Source organism: Ochotona princeps, chromosome 4 (assembly GCF_030435755.1).
Source record: "Ochotona princeps isolate mOchPri1 chromosome 4, mOchPri1.hap1, whole genome shotgun sequence".
Classification (NCBI taxonomy): domain Eukaryota; kingdom Metazoa; phylum Chordata; class Mammalia; order Lagomorpha; family Ochotonidae; genus Ochotona; species Ochotona princeps.
In genome coordinates this window covers 71,337,642-71,360,323 of record NC_080835.1, presented here as the reverse complement: position 1 = coordinate 71,360,323, position 22,682 = coordinate 71,337,642, and the positions used below count along the sequence as shown (strand labels likewise).

Below are 22,682 nucleotides of genomic sequence, written 5' to 3'. Positions count from 1 at the left end.
GCTTTTTTTTCCCCCAGAAATCAAATCCCTATTTGTGCATCCTTTCCTGGCTGAGCGCATCATCTCCATGCTGAACTACTTCCTGCAGCACCTGGTGGGCCCCAAGATGGGTGCCTTGAAAGTCAAGGACTTCAGTGAATTTGACTTTAAACCCCAGCAGCTCGTTTCAGATATCTGCACCATCTACTTAAATCTTGGGTATGTGAGACTGAAATGGGGCAAGCCAGGGGGAAGCTTAAAGTTTTGTTCCATGGCTTTGAAGATTGAATGACTGGTTGGCATTGTGTGGAAATGGAAAAGAAAACACTGCGTTTCTAACTGGCTGTTGGAGGAATCTTCTGTAGTGTTAAATAAGGAGATGTGGTGTGACTCAAGGGAATATCGCTTAGGATTTCCAACATTCTGCCTTGATCTGTGCAAAGAGAAACTTTTCTGGTTGTACTGTTGTTGAACGAGTATTCTTTTATGGGTAGGGTTACCATATAGGCCTCATTCCCAGAACACGCACACACAGTCTTCCCAGATGAGAACATTGAGGGCTCGCAGGCAATGAGAATGCTTGCTGGGCAGTGTCTCTGTCGTCTCCTCCACTCACCTCCCCACTTGGGCTCTCTGACCTTCTGTGCTGGCCTTGCAGGGATGAAGAGAATTTCTGTGCCACTGTGCCCAAGGATGGACGCTCCTACTCCCCAACTCTCTTCGCACAGACAGTTCGAGTCCTGAAGAAAATAAATAAACCTGGGAATATGATTGTGGCTTTTAGCAACTTGGCAGAGAAAGTCAAGGTGAGGAAGAGAGTTTATTTGCTAACACGTCCCTTAAAAAATCACATTATAAGGGCTGGGCATTGTGGCAAAGTGGGTTAAGCCACCACTTCGCATACCTACATCCCTTTTGAAGTGCCTAAGATCGAACCCTGACCCAGATTCCTATGCTGGGTGGCAATAGATGATGGCCTGGGCACCAGGATTCCTACTGCCCACATGGGAGACCTGGATAGAGTTCCTAGCTCCAGCCTGGCCTGGTTTGGACAGTTGTGGGCATTTAGGGAACAAACCAGCTGATGAAAAATCTCTGGTCTCTATCTCCCACTCTTTCATTCTGTCTCATTTGCCTTTCAAATCAGTCAGACTTTTTAAAAAACATATGGTCATCTCAGCTGTGCTGCTTTTTAACCCTGTTTCAGGAAGAAAAGCAGCATTACCTTGAAAAATGCAGAAACAGGTGCTTCCTGGTTAGTTAATAAACAAAACTAACATTCTTATTACTAACACTACTTTTGGTATGATAGTGAGAGCACACTTAAACTTCTACCAGAAGAGGGGAATATACACATTCAGTTAGGCCATTTAAAAAAAAAAAAACTTACTCAACCTGCCATCAGTAGGTTTGAAAATTCAGAATGTTAGTCCAAAAGAAATTTTTAGAATTATATTCAAGATAATTATTTTCATTTCTTGATTTTTGTAAATTTTTTCTTTTCTAGTCGGCAGTTGGTAGTTAGCTTATACTGGCATATGCATACAATTGAAAAATGCTGCATTGGTATTTAGCTATTCCCTTTGGAGTTTGAAATAGCATTAGAAGAAGCAAAGGAAGAAAAAGTATAGCAAACAAGACTCATGAAAAATTCTCCCTATTGATAACAGTCTTCCCTCATTGCATTTTTTTTTTAATTGAACTGAGCTCCATCTTGGCCTGCAGCTTTGCAGACCCCTGGGGAGCTACAGCTACAAAGGAATCCAGTGTTGAAGTCACTTTTAAATGCCTATTCCTGTTTGGACCAAACACCTGAAACTGCTTTTCATACATAAGCTCATGATCTGACTGTGCCAGCAGTGCCCTCCTGCCCAGCTGAGCCTCACCCTACTTGGAATAGTGGCACACACAGCAGAACTGCTGCCAGGAGAATGCTGTGTGTGCACACTTACGCCTCTCTTCCTGCTAACACTGAGACACAGTGCCAGTCCAGCCGGAAGTTTCAGATTTGGGGGTAGCTGCTGCTAATTTTGCACCTGAAATATCTACCCTGGCTTACTCTTTAAAAAATAAAGCTAAGGTGGGGAGCCGAGGCAACCCCACACCCTACGGAATTATATCCTAAAAATCAAAATAAAGAAAAAGAAAATAAAGCTAAGACTCCTCACTCTTGTCAAGGGGTGTTAGTGACCAAGATTAAGAGGTCCTCTGTGAGGATTTGGAATGTGGCTGTTGTTTGTCACTGACACGCATATGCTCAGTCCCTGGCAGACCTGCAGCAGCAGGAGGAGGAGACCTATGCAGATGCCTGTGACGAGTTTCTGGATCCCATCATGAGCACACTGATGTCTGACCCTGTGGTGCTGCCGTCTTCCAGAGTCACCGTGGATCGCTCCACCATTGCCAGACATTTGCTGAGGTATGCCAGTCCCCGGAGGTAGCCTTCGACATGCAGGGCCATGCTCCTGGACCATGTTTTTTTGTTTTTCTTTTTTCTCCCAGGTACCCACTACAGCAGTTTGCACGCACTGAGTGCCTTGTAATTGCTGATTTATTGATGTGTTGGAACATCACAGTTTGTAATTACTTGATCGTTAAAGGTTTAAATATTTAGAACATATGTTATATAATCTGTCAACATGGAGTAAATGTTGACATGACATGATTCTCATTTTATATTCATCCTGTGAGCTAACACATTTTGTTACTCTCATTGTACTCAACCACGCTAACCCTGAATTTGCCCCAAGCCTGCCTGCACTTGGACAGTCAGCCTCCTGATTATCTACAAAAAAAAAAGTAATACATCTGTAGGTACAAAATAGTAATTAGTAGCTGATTTATTGCCTGAATAGACCCTTCACACTGAGGGGCAAGGGCTTGACCTAGTGGTTTAGACATTGGTTGGAAGACCTCCATCCCATATTGCAATATCTGGGTTTGGGTCACAGCTTCTCTCCTGGTTCTAGCGTCCTGCTGATGCACACCCTGAGAGTAACTCAAGTTCTGGGTCTCAGGGTTGAGTTCCTGGCTCCTGGCTTCAGCGAGGTACAGCCCAGGCTGATACAGGCATTTAGATGATCACCAGTACGCAGGAGCTCTGTGTGTTTATTTCTCTTCGTCACTTTCTCTGCTTCTCAAATCATTTTTAATCCTCTCAATTGATCCAAACTTAAAATTTCTAATAATCAGAAAACGAATTTTCTGTCTCACTTGGTGTTTGGTATTAAACATTTGTTCAAAGCATGATGCTGTGCTAGTTGGTATGTCTTTCTCTAAGGTGACAGTGAAATTCTGTGTTTTATATTGGCTATACCTTGGGGAAATCTACAAGTTGGTGACAGAAGGAGAGCACTTTAAGCCACAGAGAACAAATGCTATCTATCTGCTAGGGTTGTTTTTGTTTTTGTTTTTGTTTTTTAAGCTGCAGAGATGCAACTTTAAAAACACACACACACTCACTTTGAGTCACTCCTTTTTCATTCTTTCTAATCCCTAAGTGACCATCTGGCATTTGGCTCAGAGCTGTAATGCACTCCACGCTTGTCACAAAGTGAGCTCCCCAGTATTCTATATTTTGACTTAATATTTTAGAGTTTACAGAAACAACGTTCTCTTTCTTTTCTTTGTCTCAGTGACCAAACAGATCCCTTTAACCGTAGTCCCCTCACCATGGACCAGATTCGGCCAAACACAGTACTAAAAGAAAAAATCCAGCGGTGGCTCGCGGAGCGGAAGCAGCAACAAAAGGAGCAGCTTGAATAGACGCAGTGGACTAAACAAGCCAAAACCAACCCCGGAATGCAGATAAACAATTGTTTGTGGTTTCTCCTTCTGGTTCTGTTGCTTTCTTTTTCTCCCCCCCTCCTTTTTTCTCCTTCCCCTTTACTAAATTAGAGAACCACTGTTACTCAGATTATGATAATTAAGATTCCTAAGAACTTGACAATGCTCCCCTAGCTTGCAGGAAATTATACTTCATGTAACATCACCATGTTTAGACATAATCACTGATTTTCACTCTTTGGTTCTCTCGTCCTTTTCTTCCTTTTCCCTTTTCCTACTTTAAATTATGTTAACTTTAAGTACTAAAGCTTTCTGCCACCTTACTGCTTTTCTTGCAAACATTGCTCAGATGTTTCTGTTGAGTGCCCCTTTTCATCTAGTAAGTCACATATTTTCAGTGACAGCTAATATTTTCAGAAAACCATGTTAATCCTTTATGTTCGCTAGTTCTTATAATCTAAACATAAGCCTTTCCTTTCACATAAAAGCAGATGCCTTGATGTTTGTGTAGGCTTCTACAGTAATAGGTGAGATTTTAAAGGAAAAAAAAAAGCAAGAGGAATCTTATGTAACTGTTGTTGGTAACTGCAAATTGTGTTATCTTGTAACTCAAAGATGGCATCACAGATGCTGTCTTCTGTGGTTTTCATCACTGAAAATTCAGCCCTGTAGGCTTTTTCATGAAGATTAATAGTGCAAACTTAGTTTTAGTACTTCCATCAGAAAAATTTGGGGGTGAAAAATATAAAGGGGGCTAAGAAATTTGTTGCTACAGGAACTAGACCTGAGTAGAAGAGTTAAGCAAAAAATTTTGTAACCATGAAAAATGTCACTTTAATGTACTGATATCAGCATTGTATGTCAGTGTGGGTGTAGGTATGCACACTGCATTTTTATACTGGTCTAGTGTAAACCAAGTACCACTTTATATTCCCTCTTCCATGTAAGATGTAGGCGGTATACAGCCATATTTACTAACTCATTATAAATGAATAAAACTCCAAGGCTATCAAATGTATATAATTAATGTTTGCTTGGGCTTGTGACCTAACTTCTAAGAGCTGTTTTGAACACAGCTTTGGGTCATCAATTAACAAAATAGGAATGTGAGCAAACTTCTGTGCACAAGCCTTTTTAAGTATAATATCCACTGAAACCTAAGTAGTTAGTAAATAGATGGACCTTACTTTTCTCAGTTGAGCTTGAGCGCTCTGCTCATTTGTCCAAGTTAATGTGCTGAGTGAGGCAAGGCACTGTCTCTATCACCAGCCCTATATGCCTAATGATAGCATAACTGAAAAAGGAGATATGATCTTTAAACAGGTGTTCCTTCAGAGGACAGTACATAGCCTCCTAAGTAAGGTGATAATAATTTTAGGATATTCCAACACAGGGTTTTACAAGTCAGTCCTCGATTTTTGTTGATATCAGCTAGGGAACCTCACATCAGCGAAGACCTCCCAGTCTGAGTGTAAACAGATATTGCCTAATGCTGTGCTTATAAATAAAAGCAAATCTAGGATACTTTTACAAATGCCAGCATTTAAAATCATTTCATTGTGCCCCCCAGATTGTTGAGGCACGGATTGACAGAACTTATCTATTTGCTGAAAATGAACTTTACTTCATATTTATTATCCTCCTTTACCTCTCTGAGACCGAACTGGATCTGAAATCTGCTTCTATCCACTTGCATTTATCTCCCAAGCCTAATCTAGTAATATGTTTTCATTTTAAAAAGAAAAGGGCAGGGGAGGCCAACTTTCCAGTTAACACACTATGCTGCCTCTATTGTCTGCATGTACGTCTATATTTAATCTTCAAAACTAGAAGCCATCGCTTCTCGGCCTTTTGGCTAAGATCAAGTGCAAAACTAGAAGCCTTTCCTGGCAACCTTTTTTTTTTTAAGCACTTTTCCTAAAACTCAATGAATGGCTGTGGCAGCAACAATGCTGCTGGCTCTCTCTACTCATCACAAAGTCCAGAGTGTAGCTGAAGGCCACTACTGCTGAAGAAACCAAGTGTCCTCTGTGCCCTTTTGTTTGTTTGTTTTTCTTTCTGTGAAATAATTTAAGGATATCCTAAAAATGAGCCTTGAAAAAATGCCCACCTTGGTACACCTGAATGAGGTTGTTTCAACTCAGAAGCAGCTCTGAATGTGTTAGAGAGACTTTCAACATACCCAGTGTTACATGTTGGCTCTTCAGGACAGTGGGATAAGCGAAGATTCCTGAAGCAGCCCTGGAGTGCTCCTAGCCTACCAACAGGCTAACACTAAACTTGGAAAATTATTTAAGTAGGTTTTATCAAGCAATCTGTTTTGTTTTCTGTTTTTGTTTTTAAATAAAGTTGTTAATGGACGTGTAAAAACTGAAGGAAACTTTAAAGATTTTTTTTTAATAGTACAAGTGAAGATGCCAGTTGCTATTTGGTATCACCCTCTTAACAAACATTTCGTTCTCTGATGCTGGTTGCTAAGCAGCCATTCCACAGAGCTTAAATCTGCCGGGTACCTTGACAAGCCAGAGGCTGATGCTACGCTGCGGCTGTCCTGCGAGGAAACAACACACATGCTGCAATGGCCCAACAGCAAAGGAGCCTAGAAATAGAGAAGATCAAAATAGAGAAGAGGTTGATTGAAATAAAACTTGATCAACATAATTATATTTTAAAACATTCCAGGAAGGTTACTTCTTGTCAAACTTGCCTGGGGGTGTTTGTTCAAAATCTGTGTTTAATAAATGAAACACCTGACTTACAACTTTTGTTCTCATTTTATTACAGTAGTGGACAGTTTGAAAAATCCCTCTGAAACATAGGGGTTTATTGACTTTTTGTTAATGGTTTCAAGGGTGTGAGCCAGCTGAACTCTGTTTTATGCAGTAGGCCTCTGGGAGGGATCCTGGATTACCTTCAGAACATCAATCTCAGGACGTGCTTCTTTCCAAACCTACTCCCTATTAGCATTACTTTTCCTCTTCAACTAGACTGAGCCTTATTTTAATAATTTACTATTATGTTCCCATTTCTTGCCCCTAGCCATGCAAGACTTCAAGCCTAAATGAACCCAGCCGTTCACTTCAGCTCATGTCCAAGGTGGACACTGCTGTTGGGTTCAAAGCAGCACAGTCCTTAGAATGTTGCAGCCACAAACCAAGGACTATAGTATTGCCCACCACTTTTTCCATGTCTTTTTTTTTTGAGATTTATTTTATTTTTTTTTTATTGGAAAGGCAGTTATACAAAGAGGAGGAGTGTACAGAGTAAGATCTTCCGAGAAGTTTACTCCCCAAGCAGCCACGATGGCAAGAGCTGAGCCAATCTGAAGACAGGACACAAGAGCTTCTTCCAGGTCTCCCATGCAGGTGCAGGGTCCCAAGGCTTTGGCCCATACTCGACTACTTTCCCAGGCCACAAACAGGGAGCTGGATGGCAAGTGGAGCAGCCAGGATACAAACTAGCATCCACAGGGTATCCCAGCACGTGCAATTTGAGGACTTTTAGGCTACCAAGCCAGGCCCAGATTCATTTATTTTTATTGGAAAGGCATATTTGCAGAGAGGAGAGGAGAGACAGAGCGATCCTCCATCTGCTGGTTCACTCCCCTACGTGGCCACAATAGCTGGGGCTCAATGGTCTGAAGCCAGGAGCATCCTCAGGGTCTCTCACGCAGGTGTAGGGTCCCAAGGCTTTGGACTTTCCTTGACTGCTTTCCCAGGCCACAAACAGCTGGAAGAGAAGTGGAGCAGCTGGGATACCAACTGGCGCCCATATTGGATCCTGACGCATGCAAGGTAAGGACTTTGGCAACTAGGACCTTTCCATGTGTTTTTAACCTCAACAGCTATTCCAAAGCTTAATCCCTCTTCTCAGTTTCTCTCCTCCCCTCCCCTTTTCCCTCCACACTAGGATGGCTTTGCCTTCTACTTCACTGGGCAAAGAAAGACAAGAGCCTCCATGTAGAAACTTGTGCCATCACCTCAGGTGGAGAGAAGGTGCCACCCTTCCTCAGCAGGGCTCTTTTCAAACCCCCTCTCCACCTTCACTATCTCCCTGGAGTGCCACATTCCCTTCCAGCAGCCTAACTTGTATTCTTTACAGCCATATTGCCTCACAGATTCACTCTGGCTTCTAACTTTTTGAAGCTGCTCTAACATAATGCCAGGCTTTCACATTGATAAATTAACTTTCCCATACATGATTTGCTTTCTGAAGCATCTAGGGCAAATTAATCACTCCTTGAAAAACACAGTTGCTTTATACTGTTTCAGTGTTTAAAGGCAGGATTAGAGTCAGGGAAGATCGGGCATCCACTGGGCCACTCCCCTAATGACTTCAACTGCCAGAAGCTGGATCTGGCCAAAGCCAAGAGATGGGGGCCCAATTATTTGGGTTACCTGCTGCTGCTTTTCCTGGGGACACTGGTAGGCTCAGAAGTGGAGCAGCCAGGACGTTCATACAGAATGCCAGCATTGCAGGCTGTAGCCCACCCAACTTGCTGGGTCACAATGCGGTCCACTCAATAGAACTACTCAAATTTCTTGCTATCTCTAAGCTTTCTCTGAGTATTACTTTTGCTCAGTCTTCCCCAAGATACATTACTTAGAGTTCTGTTCTCATCAAATGTCACTTGGCAACAGATGCCCTTTCAGCCCGCTGTTCCTGACCATCGACTCGAGCATCTCTAGGGAACCATCGCGGATCAGCACCTTGATCCCATAATGACGACCTGCTTCTTCCTGTCTACACTGAATCCTCCTCAGATTCCAACTCGGCCACTCCGCACTCTAGTCTTTAGCCAGTCCCAGTCTCCATGGGGAATCCAGACCCCGTGCCCAGGCTGTCGTTCAATTCCAAAACGTCCAAGCGCATTGTAAGTGCGGCGTCGTCCCTCCCGTTGGCATGACTCCTGTGGCTGGCTGGAGAACTGGGCAATGGAGTCCAAACCCTGACAGAATGCTGGGGACACAGGGATTTAAACAAAAGCTCAAGAAAACGAGCCAAATCGTTTGACGGCGTTACTACGGTGCCAAGAGGCGGAACCTCATCTCACAGGCTTGTCCTTGGCCCTTTCGACCTCTGAAACGATCATGTTGGGTCACTAGAATTTCAGCTCCCTCAAAAAAGCTCAGAAACAGACCTACACATTAAGAAGAGGTCGGGGCCAGCAGAGGGCCGGAGGAGCTCGACCGCATGCGCATTTTGTTGCCTTTCCGGGCTTCCGCAGGTGGCTGCCCCAAGATATGCCTGTTTCTCTGTAGAAACAGATTGCTTCTCATCTATCCTCTGAGCTCATCTTTTGTTAGCCACATTCTCTTCCGTGACTGAACAAAATAAGTGGAAAGACTAGATTTCGCGGAGATGCTGGGACTCCCGAGGTATCGCGACAGGCGCGGAAAGAGGCGACCGGACCTTGGAAACGGGACGGGGTCCTGTAGCGGGTCCTTCCGGGGGTGACATTCAGCCGGCCTTGGGGGCGACGGACTCCGCAGCCTGCCACCATGGCCCAGTTCGTCCGAAACCTCGCAGAGAAGGCCCCGGCGCTGGTGAACGGTGAGCGCGGGCCCGCGAGGCAGGGGCGCGGGGAAGCGGCGGGGAGCGGGCCGGAGGCTGGGCAGCCGCCCGGGGTCTTCTCACAACCCCGCGGTCCCCGAGCGCTGCTGACCCTGGCCGACGGGAAGGGTGACTGGAAGGGGAGGCCGACGTGGGTCCGGCCTCTTACGGCGGCCTGTTTCTCGGAGGAGCCGAGGGGCAGCAGCAGCAGGAGTGCTCAGGGACGTACGTTCTTCCGTCCTGCCCAGTCGGCTGACTGGTATGTGACCCTGGGCTTTGTGGTCCAGTAGCCTCCGGGCCCAGTAAGCCTGGGACTGGGGTTTCTATCAGCAGTCAACCTTGTTACTGCAAACTAGCATTCTCGGAATTTTTATCATTGCTCGGCGCTCCCCCAGAGAGGAACGGGGAGCCTGTTGATGCCTGCTGAGTCTCTGTTCCCTGCAGCAGCCCAACAGGACCGTGGCAGGTCTTCAGGGCCCAGTGCCATTCCCCCGTCGTGCAGAACGCTGCCCAACGAGTTTAGGTTTCCACTTTGATTTTACTAGAATCCTAAGAGGCTCTTGGAAAGCCCTACAATTTCTCAGACATAAAAACGGAACTTACATCTCTAGCTCCTACAGATGTTTTCAGGCCTTGCTTTAATGTCTCAAAGTGACGTTTTTTCACATTATGGGTTTCCCATACCCTAAGTGATGCCGGTTGAGGAATTGTGGACTGCTTTAAAAGAAAATAAACTTTTTAAAGATTTATTTATTTTTATTGGAACGGCAGGTATACAGAGAAGAGACAGAAAATTTCTGTTCGCTGGTTCACTCCCCAGGTGACCACAGCAGTTGGAGCTGAACTGATCCGAAGCCAGGAGCCAGGAGCCGCTTTCTGGTCTCCCACACAGATGCAGGTCCCAATGCTTTGGGCAGTCCTTGACTGCTTTCCCAGGCCGCAAGCAGGGAGCTGGAAGGGAAGTGGAGCAGCCGAGACATGAACCGGTGCCCATATGGGCTCCTGGCTAATACTGATGGAGGTTTAGCCTGTTGAGCCATGGTGCGAGTCTCAAAAGAACAAAAAAATTTTTTTTTGTTAGGAAATGTGTAAGCCTCCTCTGTTCAAGTGCTGCTCTTCCAAAAGTCCTGGCAAATGAGGAGTCTGTCAGGGCCACAGAGTTGATGTAGAAATGTATTTTGCTTTGTGACATTAAGTTTGTGTATTAAACAAATAATAAATGTCTAGTAAAAATTGTAGATTGGATTCACTAGCGCCTCAGGGGATGAGGGAGGTTGTAACAGTGTACGATTTTGTCCTTAGACTTCCTTGAGGAGCTCAGAGTCGGATTTTTATTCTCCAAAACTAAATTCTAAATTTTGTTTGAACTTCTATTTTTTAAACTTTCTATTAATCTATTTCAGTTGCAGAATTCAAACCAGGGCAGCCCATTTACTTGTGTTTCGTTGTTAGATTTATCTCAGCTCTTAATCTGTGGCGATTTTCCAGTCTTTCCTTGTTTCTCATGAACTTGATTATCGTGAGATATCTAAGGATCTACTCAGAGAATCCTAGAAAAAAGTGTTCCTCATGCTGAACTTTGCTGATGCTTTTCTTGTGGTTAGTCTGTGAAGAGATGTAGTACCTAGTCACATATCAGGTCAGTGATAGCCATGTGACAGGACATCATTGGTGCTTCAAGCTTCGCCTCAGACACCTAGTATTAGGCTGTGTTGGTCAGATTGCTCCAGTCTAGGCCCTTGGGGGCTATGGCCCTTTAACGTGCCTCCTTCATTTTTGTATTTCTCCTACTCCAGGCTTAGAATTATTCAGCCACTCCCCCACAGAGCCCTAGTTCCTTTTATTGGACAATGGAATTTAGAAAGCAAGATATAAATCTGCTGATTTGGTTCTTTGCTACTAGAATAACTTGTGCTTTTAGGCCCTCTTTGGTGTACAGAGATGTATATATGGGGAGGGGTGTACGTGTGTGTTGTGTGTCATACTAATGCATTTATATACATGCAGATGTGTAATTTATCCATATAGTAAGTTCAATATGAGGTCATTTGATATCTCCAACTCTGACCAGTACCGTGGGGTTTATTTATCTTGTTAGTCTCTTCTTCTATGAGAAAACAGGTTCCACCACCCCATCATTTACATCCCTGTGTACATGTAAAGCAACTTCCGACTTTTTTAACTTTGTATACCCCCAAGAAAAAAACAACCAACTAAAGCAGTGTTTATGTACAGTGTACTGATTCTCTTAAAGAGTTACAGATGAGACGTCTTCCATAAACTGGTTCAGAGCTGAGCTGGTCTGAAACTTAACTGGGAACTGGATCAGAAGAGGAGCAGCCAGGACTGGAACCAGCACCAATGTGGGATGCCAAGCCACGTGTGGAAGAATAGCTTGCCACTCCATCATACCAGCCCCGATCCTTTTTTCTTTTAAAATGATCTATTGTTAGTTTCAAAGATAGTTGAAATTTTTTCTTTGTCCTATGTTGTAGACATTAGGAGTTGTGTTTGTTTTTCAAAGCTATGGGTGAGGTTTTTTTTTGTTTTTAAGATTTATTTTTATTGGAAAGACAGATTTATAGATAAAAGGAGAGACAGAAAGATATTCTGTTTGCTGGTTCACTCTCCAACTGGCTGCAGCAGCCAAAACTGAACCAATCCAAAGTTAGGATCTTCTTCCAGGTCTCCCACATAAGTGTAGTATCCCAAGGCTTTGAGCCATCCTCTATTGCTTTCCCAGGTCAGAGGCAGGGAGCTGGATAAGAAGTGGAGCAGGGCCCAGTGGCATGGCCTAGCGGCTAAAGTCCTCGCCTTCAACGTGCTGGGATCCCATATGGGCGCCAGTTCTAGTCCCGGTAGCTCCACTTCCCATCCAGCTCCCTGCTTGTGGCCTGGGAAAGCAGTCGAGGACAGCCCAAAGCCTTGGGACTCTGCACCCGTGTGGGAGACCTGGAAGAAGTTCCTGGCTCCTGGCTTTGGATCGGCACAGCATCGGCCGTTGCGGCTCACTTGGGGAGTAAATCATCGGACGGAACATCTTCCTCTCTGTCTTTCCTCCTCTCTGTATATCTGACTTTCCAATAAAAATAAATAAATCTTTAAAAAATAAATAAATAAAAAAAGAAGTGGAGCAGCCAGGACCCAAGCCAGCACCCATATGGGATCCCAGCACATGCAAAGTAAGGATTTAGCCACTGAACCATCTCGCCGGGCCTGACATTTGTATTTGAAACAATCTCTATAGCTTTGTGTCTCCTTAAAGATTTCTCCATGTCTCCAAGTACAGATGGTGAGATAGGCAACTGATTCTAATAACCAAACCTCTAAATACAGGCAATTAATGATAACATAGCCATTGAAAGCTTTGGATAATCCATATTTGAATAGGCATTTAGTGGATGGTTTGGCTTCTGAGTGTTTTGTTTTTTTTCGTTTATTAAGATTTACCTGTTTGAAAAGCAGAATGACAGAGAGGTCTTCCAAAAATCATGGATTCACTCCCCACATAATCATAACAGCTAGACGTAGGCCAGGCCAAACCCTGGAGCCAGACAGTTATCTGGGTCTGCCACCTAAGTGTCAGGGTCCTCAAGTACCTGGCCAGAGGTGCACTGCTGTCTCTGGTATCTTAGCAAGAAATTGTATCAGAAGTGAAGCAGGGCCCGGCACTGTAGCCTAGTGGCTGAGGTCCCATATGGGTACCAGTTAGTATCCTGGTAGCCCCATTTCCCATCCAGCTTTCTGCTTGTGGCCTGGGAAAGCAGTCGAGGATGGCCCAAAGCCTTGGGATGCTGCATCCACATGGGAGACCCAGAAGAAGCTCCAGGCTCCAGGCTTCAGATTGGGTCAGCTCTGTCCATTGTGGCCACTTGGGGAGTGAATCAGCAGACAGAAGATCTTCCTCTCTGACTCTCCTCCTCTCTATGTATCTGCCTTTCCAATAAAAATAAATAAAATCTTTTTTTTTTTTTTTTAAGTGAAGCAGCTAGGATTCAGACTAGCACTCTGATGTTATGATCACAAACAGTGGGTGAGCCACAGTACCAGACACTGTGCTATTTTTATTATAGTCTCATTTTTTTTATAAAACTATTTTGCCAAAGTCAAATTTTTCTGCCATTTATTAAGGATTCTCTTCTGAGTATAGTAAATACCTTGAGGAAAATAAGTAAGAGATACTGCTCTGAATCATGCACTGAGGTTTTACTGTCTTTGCAGTGCTTTTGAAAAAGGGACACTTTATCCTGCAGAAACTGAGGATACCAAAAACGGATGCTGTCTGAATTGCATCTAAATCATGTTTTCAACCTTATTCTTCAGGTTTGCTGTTCTACATAGCTCCTTCTTTCCCCTGCTACACCTCTACCTTCCCGAGTTTGTGGCATCTGTACCAAGAAAGTGAATAAATCCCTGCAGGTTTCTTGTCATTGAATCGAAATTCTAGTAACTTTTCCTTTAACTGGAGTTGCCGTTCGTAAATGCAGTCATAGTACTGGCAGGCCACCAGGGAAGCCTTGGCATCCCAGAGTGCACTTCTAGCTTCCTGCTGCTTGGACGCCCTGTGACACAGGTGCTGTGCATCTCAAAAAGCCTCTTGTGACCAGGGAACAGCTTTGACTTCTCACACCGGCTGCACATTTGGTACGAGCAGTGAATGAATGCAATGCATGAATAAATATTTGTGTCCAGCCCACACATCTGCTTCTTTTGGTCTCTGGTGAGTTCATCCTAGGTTTTTTGTTTTGTTTTGTTTTCCAGCTGCTGTGACTTACTCGAAGCCTCGATTGGCCACATTTTGGCACTATGCCAAGGTTGAGCTAGTTCCTCCAACCCCTGCTGAGATCCCTACAGCGATTCAAAGCCTGAAAAAAATAATCCACAGTGCTCAGACTGGTAGCTTCAAACAGCTCACAGTTAAGGTAACCATGGGCTAAAGTGAAAACGTATGTGCATAACAGAAAATGTGTGCCCTTGGGATTTTTTTGATTGTTTTGATTAATGCATGCATTTTCCACTGAGGTTGGATCCCATGGAATGAGAGATAAGTCTTCCAAACTGCTGAGGAAGAAACCGCTGTTCTGATTTGGTCCTGCTGGGTAGCAATAATTGGCCTATTTTATGCCTTAGCCTCCTAGTAGTTTTACACTGTAGCAAAAAAAAAAAAAAAAGTAAGCATTTTTTACCAGGAAAATGTTCTGCTCCGTTTATTTTAGCTAGTACAGTAAAACAAGATAGCTTATTTTGCTGGATCTGTGCTTTTATTCTTCGGTAGTCTACTTCAGCCATATGATCTCAAACAGTATCAGCATCAGAAAATTAGTGCTTATTGTGGAAGACAAAAGTACCAAAGCTGGGGTTATTGAATTTCCTGAAGATAAGATCAAACAACGATAAGAATCGTTGCATGGTTTTTATGTTTACTTAATTCAGGAACAAGATACAATAAGTTCTGGTCTATTTTGAAGAGGAAAACTCACTTCCAGAAGTGCTAAACGATGAAGGCCTGGATTTATTACGGAAAAGTCTTTTTTCAACTAAAATTTCAAGACCCTAATTTGTGCTTGTGTAACATAATGCTTCCTGGACTCGTTTGTATGGGTTTTGTTTTAAAGGCCCTAATATATCAAGTGCTAAGTACTAAGGAAGAATTAAACTAAATTATTGTAAATGAATAAAAATTATCTACGAGGAAGATAGTGCCCTTCATCTTGGAACAGATTTGGCGGGGTAGGGGCCAGACATAGCCTTCCTGTAGCCATCCTTTCATATGAATGCCCTAACTCTGTCAGCTATTTCCAGGATGTGGGTGGTTTTAGGGCCTATAAAGTGTCTCATAAACTATAATGAAAGGGTTAAGTCAGTTCAGGCCTTTAAAGAATGCTTTGAAAGAATTTATAAGCTCTGTACTACTTACCTTACAAAATTGAAAGTTAAAGTATTCTCAGCAGTTGAACGAAGTCAACTTCAGTAAAACTCAACTTTGTTATCCACTGGTTTTAAATAGCATCCTTATACTCTGTCACTTAATTATGGAAAAAAAATAATTTTACATAGCTAAGAAAAAAAGAGGGGACCTTAAAATTTGTGCTTCTTTTTTTTTTTTTTTTTTTTTTTAGGAGGCTATGCTGAATGGCTTGGTGGCCACTGAGGTGTGGATGTGGTTTTATATCGGAGAGATCATAGGCAAGCGTGGCATCGTTGGATATAATGTTTAAAGACCAATCTTTAACATCTGATTTATTATTTGTATGGTTTTGGACCATGTGTGTTGAAACTGTTATCTGAATATGTCAAAAATAAATTTCTCTCTTCAGATGCTACATACTGAGTCACAATTTCTCCTGATGTTAGACTGGGTTCTTTTGCTCTGACACAGTAATACACCTCCAAATGCATGCAGGGCTTAAACTGGAAAGGATGTATGTAAATATATCAACTTGATATATGGGCATATGAGGATAACATTTTTCATTTGGAGGTTTGCCATTTATGATATTTAAGTTTTATTTCCAGCAAAATCAAAGAAAAGGCTTTTGGAAAGTCAGAATTTGGTCTTGATAAGTTCCTTGAACAATAGCTTTGTCTATAAATGTTGAGATAATTAATGTCAAAATAAATGGCCTTCCTAAGAGAATAGTAGAGCAGTAATCTAAGAAGTGTGCTTATAACATCTTTAACAGTAGGACACAGTGGATGAGAGCCATGATCTACATTTTATTTCTCATGTTGGTATGTTTTTAACCTGCTTTACCAATTTTAGTAGCTATCTTTACAAAAATAAAATAGCCTGTGGCTGTTTGAAAGGGCTATAACCAAGTGTCATCCATGGATCTCAAATAGTACATTATGTCCTGAAATGAGTAAAAGTGATTAATTCCAATCTGTGGGGCCTGGCGGCGTGGCCTAGCAGCTAAAGTCCTTGCCTTGAACGCCCAGAATCCCATATGGGCACCGGTTCTAATCCCGGCAGCTCTGCCTCCCATCCAGCTCCCTGCTTGTGGCCTGGGAAAGCAGTCGAGGACGGCCCAAAGCTTTGGGACCCTGCACCCGCGTGGGAGACCCGAAAGAGATTCCAGGTTCCCAGCTTTGGATCAGCTCAGCACCGGCCGTTGCGGCTCACTTGGGGAGTGAATCATCAGACAGAAGATCATCCTCTCTGTATATCTGACTTTGTAATAAAAATAAATCAATCTTTAAAAATAATAATAATTAATTCCAATCTATGGTCTTGAAACTTTGTCCAAGTTAAAGAGACTGATCATTGGCTTTTTCTGGGACTCTGTCATCAGTGGCTGGCTCACGGGTACATTGGTAAATTCATCATTAACTCTTCAGACTCAGCAAAACGTGCAGTGCCAGCTGCTGATGATCAGAAGGGAGTCGATTTCCATTCTGTTACAAATGTATTATAACACACAGAATGGTAATACTTTAATAAGTTTGAACCTTATCAGTCCGAAATTATCCTGTGTGTTTATACAACTAATGCTTTACTTGTTTTTTATTTGAGAAACAGACGAGAAGAGAGACAGGCTGGTTCATTTCTCAAGTGCCTGCAATGGCCAGAATGAGGCTGGGCTTCAGCTAGGACTTGGAAATTCTATCCTGACCTCCCAGATGGGCAGCAGAAACACTGTTACTGGAGCCAGAGCCAAGAATGGAATCTAGGGACCTGATGGAGGATTCCACTTGAGTATGCTACTCTAGCATAATGGAGGGCAAGGAGGTCTCTATAGAGTCTGCTGCTCCTCTGAAATAGGAAATAGTCCCAGCTTACTGCTTCTGTTATAAACACAGGTGATCAAAATTGAAACCAGGTCTTTGCAGAAGGTTAAGATCAGCCTGTACAAATTAGAACCTGCAGACACCTAGTTGGTTGATACTATGTGATGTGACTATTTTAAACCACATAGTCACACCAGAAGTGCTAAAATAAACAGTGCTCACTTGACTGCTCCTTCCTCCTCTGCCATACAGCACACCTCTACTCTCCCATGTGGTTAATGGTGTGTGTACAAAATTTTCTTAGGATATGAAAATAGCGGTGGGCCGCATAAAGAGGCCACTTCACCAGTCCTGTTTCTTCCTGTCTTTGCCAACCCAAGATGGCTTGTCTGCTCTCACAGAACTCTTAGGGCCTTCTCATTAAATTTTAGGATGCCAGTGTTTGCTGTTAGCTTCGTCAGTATAGATTATCTCTTGTGCACATCCTAAATTCCAGTCACTTTCTAAACTGGAAACATTCAGAAACAAGAATGCTACCCGCTTCGCATGATTTGGTGTGTCAGATAAACATGCAGTTGCAATCATGTGAGAAATGCTGAACTGAAGGAAAGTGTATTAGGAAAGAAGCCAGCCCAGACTTGAGAAGTAGGTTCAAGAGAGTTGTCGCCAGGAAGACTAAGACAAGGTATCCCAGGCAAATGCAAACTGCCACTATGAAGGCTGTTCACTTGGCTCATGTTTGGCACATGGGAGATCCTGGAACAGCCGAAGAGTCGTTGGGTAGAGAATAGTGAGGCGAGGGGTAAAGCCAGAAATGGTAAGGAGCAGAACATGAGGTACCCTTTATGCCCCAAGAGTGAGATAGACTTAAAGTACATAGAAAGCCATTGCATGATTTTGACAAGTTCCTTCAACAGCTTGCTTAGTCTGCCTGACAAAAGGCAAATTTATGTAACAAGTGCTAGATAGAAACATGCATGGGGTGCAGCTAAGAACGCCAATCATGCTGCGTTTTTCTCAGGAGGTGAGGTACCAGGCAGTCATGGTAGTAGACACGGGGAAAGGGGAGATTACAATTGCTGAAGTACAAGGCAGTTAGACAAATATCAGCCACTATGTTCCAAAGGGATGAATCCTAAGGAAATCAGCACTGTGTAACCTAAGTTCTGGGGTGGGCATTGTGGCACAGTAGGTAAGAGGTTCCTTGGGACAGACACGTGTCATGTTGAAATGCCCGGGTTTGAGTCCCACCTCCACTTCTGATTCAGCTCTCTGTTAAAGCACACCCTGGCAGGCACAAGTGGGGCTCAGGTATTTGAGTTCCTGCCACCTATATAGGAGAACCGCCTGGAATTGCAGGCTCCACGCTCCCAGCTGGCCCAGCCCCAGATCTTGCAGACATGTCAGAAATGAATTGCTGGATGGAAGCTCTCTCCCATCCCCATAGCTCACTCTGCCTGACAAATAAAATTAAGTTGTTCAACATAAATGTCAAACAGTGAAGGTTTGCTGAGGCTTTCATCGTGACAAAACAAATGTGAAAGTGCTTGCATGTTCAGTCCTTGTATATCTCTGCATTCCTTTCCTTGGAGACCAGGTTCTCCTTTCTTTTTCAGTCATCTCTTGCCACTTCAAAGTATTTCTTCAGCTCTGATTCGTAAGAATAACTCAATCTGTTTTTGAATACGTCATTTTTTTAATTTGGTTTGGTTTTTTTTTTAGATTTATTTTTATTGGAAAAGCAGATTTACAGGGAGGAGAGACAGAAAAGAATTTCATCCACTGGTTCGCTACCTAAATGGCCACAACAGCCGAAGCTGAGCTGATCTGAAGCCAGGAACCAGGCGCATCCTCCTGGTCTCCCACACAGGTGCAGGATCCCAAGGCTTTGAGCCATCCTCTGGTGCTTTCTCAGGCCACAATTAGGGAGCTGAATGGGAGGCAGGGTAGCTGAGACACTAACAAAACTCATGGTTGCCAGTGCTTGATTGAAGGTGGAGGATTAGCTAGATGAGCCAACGTACTGGCCCAAAAATACTTATTTGTACAGTAGTTTGCATTTTCAAAGCAGTTGTTCTATCTCAGTTTAGCCCTTAGCTTTTCTCTGGTACAAACGATCTGCCCGTTTAGTCATTGGAAAGCTGAGCAGCAAAAACGTGAAATGGTTTGGCTAGAATCCAATCAGTAGTAACAAGTGATGGAAGTACACCTTGGGCTCAGGTAATGCTTGCCTGTAGTGTTCTGTACCCCGTCTTCACCAGTCACCACCCTGGATGCCTCCCTGGTTGGATTTCTGCAGTTTGGTTACAAATCCTCTCAGTCCTGCTTGGCTGTTCTCTAGAAGTTATATGAGATTTATTGTTCCATTGGGTGTCAGTCTCCCTATTCTCACATAAGGTGACATGTACTTTTATAGGTCTTTTAAAAGACTTGATTTTATTGGAAAATCAGATATACAGAGAGGAGAAAAGACAGAGTGGAAGATCTTCTGTCCGATGATTCATTCCCCAAGTGACTGCAAATGGCTAGAGTTGAGCCGATCCTAAGCCAGGAGCCAGAAACTTCTTCCAAGTCTCCCACGCGGGTGCAGGAACCCAAGGCTTTGGGCCGTCCTCAACTGCTTTCCCAGGCCACAAGCAGGGAGCTGGATGGGAAGCAGGGCTGCCAGGATTAGAACCAGCACCCATATGGGATCCTGGGCATGTTCAAGATGACGACTTAAGCTGCTAGGCCACTACGCCGGGCTCTGACTTTTGAATATTTTTAAACTGGAACATGATGATATGATTGTAGCCACTCTTGTAGTGAATGCAATAACAGTTGAGCCAGAGATAATACATTAGATAGGGAACTTAACATGACCTGCTTAGCAAACAAAAGGCCCCTGATAGTAATATAATACTGGCACAGCGCGTTAAGTCAGGTCACTGCTTGGGACACCCCCATCACATAGAGGAGTGCCAGTTCAAGCCCCAGCTACTCTGCCTCACATCCAGCTTCCTGCTAATGCACTGGGGAAGGCAGCAGATGGTGGCTTAGACACTTACTGCCCTGCTACCCACTTGAGTACCCAATGAAGTTCCAGGCTGCTGGCTTTGGTATAACTCAGCCCTGGCTATTGTGGGCATTTGGGGAGTAAAGTAGCAAATGAAAGATACATTTTGTCTCTGTCACTCTTAAGTTCCAAGTAGATGAATGTTAGTAAGTAAAAGAAATACTAGCATGCAAGCCCCTTGTGACACTTGCTTCTCGCTTTACATTAGCCTCATTTGCTGTTAGCTGTTTGAGCCACACAACTCTAACTAGCACCTATAAAATTCAGCTTTAAATGTCATGTCATTAGATTACACAGTTCACTGGCCCTGATTATTAAAGGCTCTTGCAGAGGGGAAGAGGACATTTCTTTTATAGGATGTATTCATTTACTTGAAAGGCAGAATTGCAGAGAAGGAGAAATAATCTTCCATACATTGGTTCAATTTCCAAGTGACCCCCAAAAGCCAAGGCTGAGCCAGGCACAATCCAGGAGCCAGAGCTTCTTTCAGATCTCCCACATGGGTGCAGGGGCCCTGGTACTTGTGCCATCCTTTGCTACTTTCCCAGTCTCATTAGCAGGAAGCTGGATTGGAAGTGGAGCAGCAGGTCTCAAGCCAGCACCCATATGGGATGCCAGCATCACAGGCAGCAGCTTCACCCATAACACCAAAGCTCAAGCCCCATTTTGTTGCAGCTTTCTACTGCCCACTGGGTTGCTACCCTTTATTTCTTGGTAATTATGTCTCCTGGCTCACTGTCATACTATTATACTACTAGAGCTTTTCATCTGTGTTTTATTTGGCTCTCATGATTCTTTTTTTAAAAAGAGAGAGAGGACCCGGCCCGACAGCGCAGTGGTTAAAGTCCTCACCTTGCACGCATTGGGTTCCATATGGGCGCCAGTTCTAATCCTGGCAGCCCTGCTTCCTATCCAGCTCCCTGCAATAGTCAGAACTAATCCGATCCGAAGCCAGGAGCTAGGAACTTCTTCCAGGTCTCCCACATGGGTGCAGGGTCGCAAGGCTTTGGGCCATCCTCCACTGCTATCCCAGGCCACAAGCAGGGAGCTGGATGGGAAGTGGAGCTGACGGGATTAGAACCGGCACCCATATGGGATCCTGAAGCATGCAAGGCAAGGACTTTTGCCGCTAGACCTCCACGTCAGGCCTGATTCCCATGTTCTTACCAAAAAATTTAATTACTCTAATTTCAATTTCATGCATCCCTCTCTCTGGCCACTTACTTTCCAGCCCATATCCTTTGAGGAACTCACAGTTACCATGATCATCAAATTGATCCTCACTCCAGCTCTCTCATTCCCTTGATATTATAATTTCCCTCCTTACATAATTTATATCCTTTTTTAAAAAGTTATTTTTTTAGGGCCCGGCGTAGTGGCCTAGAGGCTAAAGTCCTCACCTTGAACACGCCCCGGGATCCCATATGGGCGCTGGTTCTAATCCTGGCAGCCCCGCTTCCCATCCAGTTCCCTGCTTGTGGCCTGGGAAAGCAGTCATGGACGGCACAAAACTTTGGGACGCTGCACCCGCATGGGAGACCTGGAAGAAGCTCCTGGCTCCTGGCTTCAGATTGGTGCAGCACTGGCCGTTGCAGTCACTTGGGGAATGAATCATCGGACAGAAGATCTTCTACTCTGTATTTCCTCCTCTCTGTATATCTGACTTTCCAATTTTAAAAAATGTATTTTTAAAAAGTTATTTTTTTAGAGCCTGGTGTGATGGCCTGGTGGCTGAATCCTTGCCTTGCATGGGCTGGGATCCTGTGTGGGCACCGGTTCTAATCCCAGCAGCCCCGCTTCCCATCCAGCTCCCTGCTGTGGCCTGGGAAAGCAGTTGAGGACGGCCCAAAGCCTTGGAACCCTGCACTCACGTGGGAGACCCAGAGGAAGCTCCTAGTTCCTGGCTTTAGATCAGCTCAGTTCTGGCTGTTGTGGGTTCTTGGGGAGTGAACCAGCGGCTGGAATTTCTTTTCTCTGTCTCTCCTCTGTAGATCTGACTTTCCAATTAAAAAAAAGAAGAAGAAGAAGAAATTTGTTTAAAAATTTATTTGAAAGGCAGAGAGAAAAATCTCCCATCCAAGGTTCAAGTAACTGCAAAAGCCAGGGCTGAGCCAGGCTGGAGCCAGATGCCAGGAATTCCATCCAGTCTCCTGGGTCGGTGATGGCAACCTGAGTACATGGGGCATTCCCTCTGGTTTTTTAGGCACATTAGCTGGGAGCTGTAACAGAGGTGGAGCAACTGGAATGCAAATGAGAAGCTCATATGACATGCTAGCATTGCTGGTGAGGGCTTTAACTTGCTGAGCCACAAATACCAGTCCCTCAATTTATGTTTCATAGTCAATCATGATCATTCTCTTGAATACACTTGAACTTACTTGGCTCCTCTCACTTTGCTGTAATCGTTTCCCCAAACCACATCCTTGCTTGACATAGCTGTGTACCTGTTCTGTGCTTGTGCCCACATAGTTGAGTTTAGCCTGAGAAAACAGGGTGACCAGTCTTGCTTTTCTATTCAAGCTCAGAATCTTGAAGGAATACTGAGTACCACCTGACAGTCATACTGTATTTCCATGGTTAT

At 43.9% G+C, this 22,682-nt stretch overlaps 2 protein-coding genes across 2 annotated transcripts in view; both read left to right on the top strand.

Annotated features, from left to right (window-relative positions):
• Positions 1 to 3,810, top strand: part of UBE4A (ubiquitination factor E4A) — a 32,199-nt gene extending 28,389 nt beyond the window's left edge. Inside the window, exons 17-20 of the mRNA XM_004585121.3 lie at positions 18 to 198; positions 638 to 785; positions 2,241 to 2,398; positions 3,615 to 3,810. Of these exons, the coding sequence (XP_004585178.2) occupies positions 18 to 198; positions 638 to 785; positions 2,241 to 2,398; positions 3,615 to 3,744 (617 nt within the window). The 3' untranslated portion in view covers positions 3,745 to 3,810. The remainder of the gene's footprint in view (positions 1 to 17; positions 199 to 637; positions 786 to 2,240; positions 2,399 to 3,614) is intronic.
• Positions 3,811 to 9,160: 5,350 nt separating this feature from the next.
• Positions 9,161 to 15,656, top strand: ATP5MG (ATP synthase membrane subunit g). The gene is made up of 3 exons (XM_004585122.3): positions 9,161 to 9,318; positions 14,080 to 14,240; positions 15,438 to 15,656. Exons 1-3 carry the CDS (start codon positions 9,267 to 9,269, stop codon positions 15,534 to 15,536), a joined length of 312 nt encoding a protein of 103 aa, XP_004585179.2. The 5' UTR covers positions 9,161 to 9,266; the 3' UTR covers positions 15,537 to 15,656.
• Positions 15,657 to 22,682: the final 7,026 nt, after the last annotated feature.

Coding starts and splice junctions, on each gene's coding strand:
- ATP5MG (XM_004585122.3), top strand. CDS start 9,267: ATGGCCCAGTTCGTCCGAAACCTCGCAGAGAAGGCCCCGGCGCTGGTG. Junction 9,319..14,079: donor GGCCCCGGCGCTGGTGAACG/GTGAGCGCGGGC, acceptor TTTGTTTTCCAG/CTGCTGTGACTTACTCGAAG. Junction 14,241..15,437: donor TCAAACAGCTCACAGTTAAG/GTAACCATGGGC, acceptor TTTTTTTTTTAG/GAGGCTATGCTGAATGGCTT.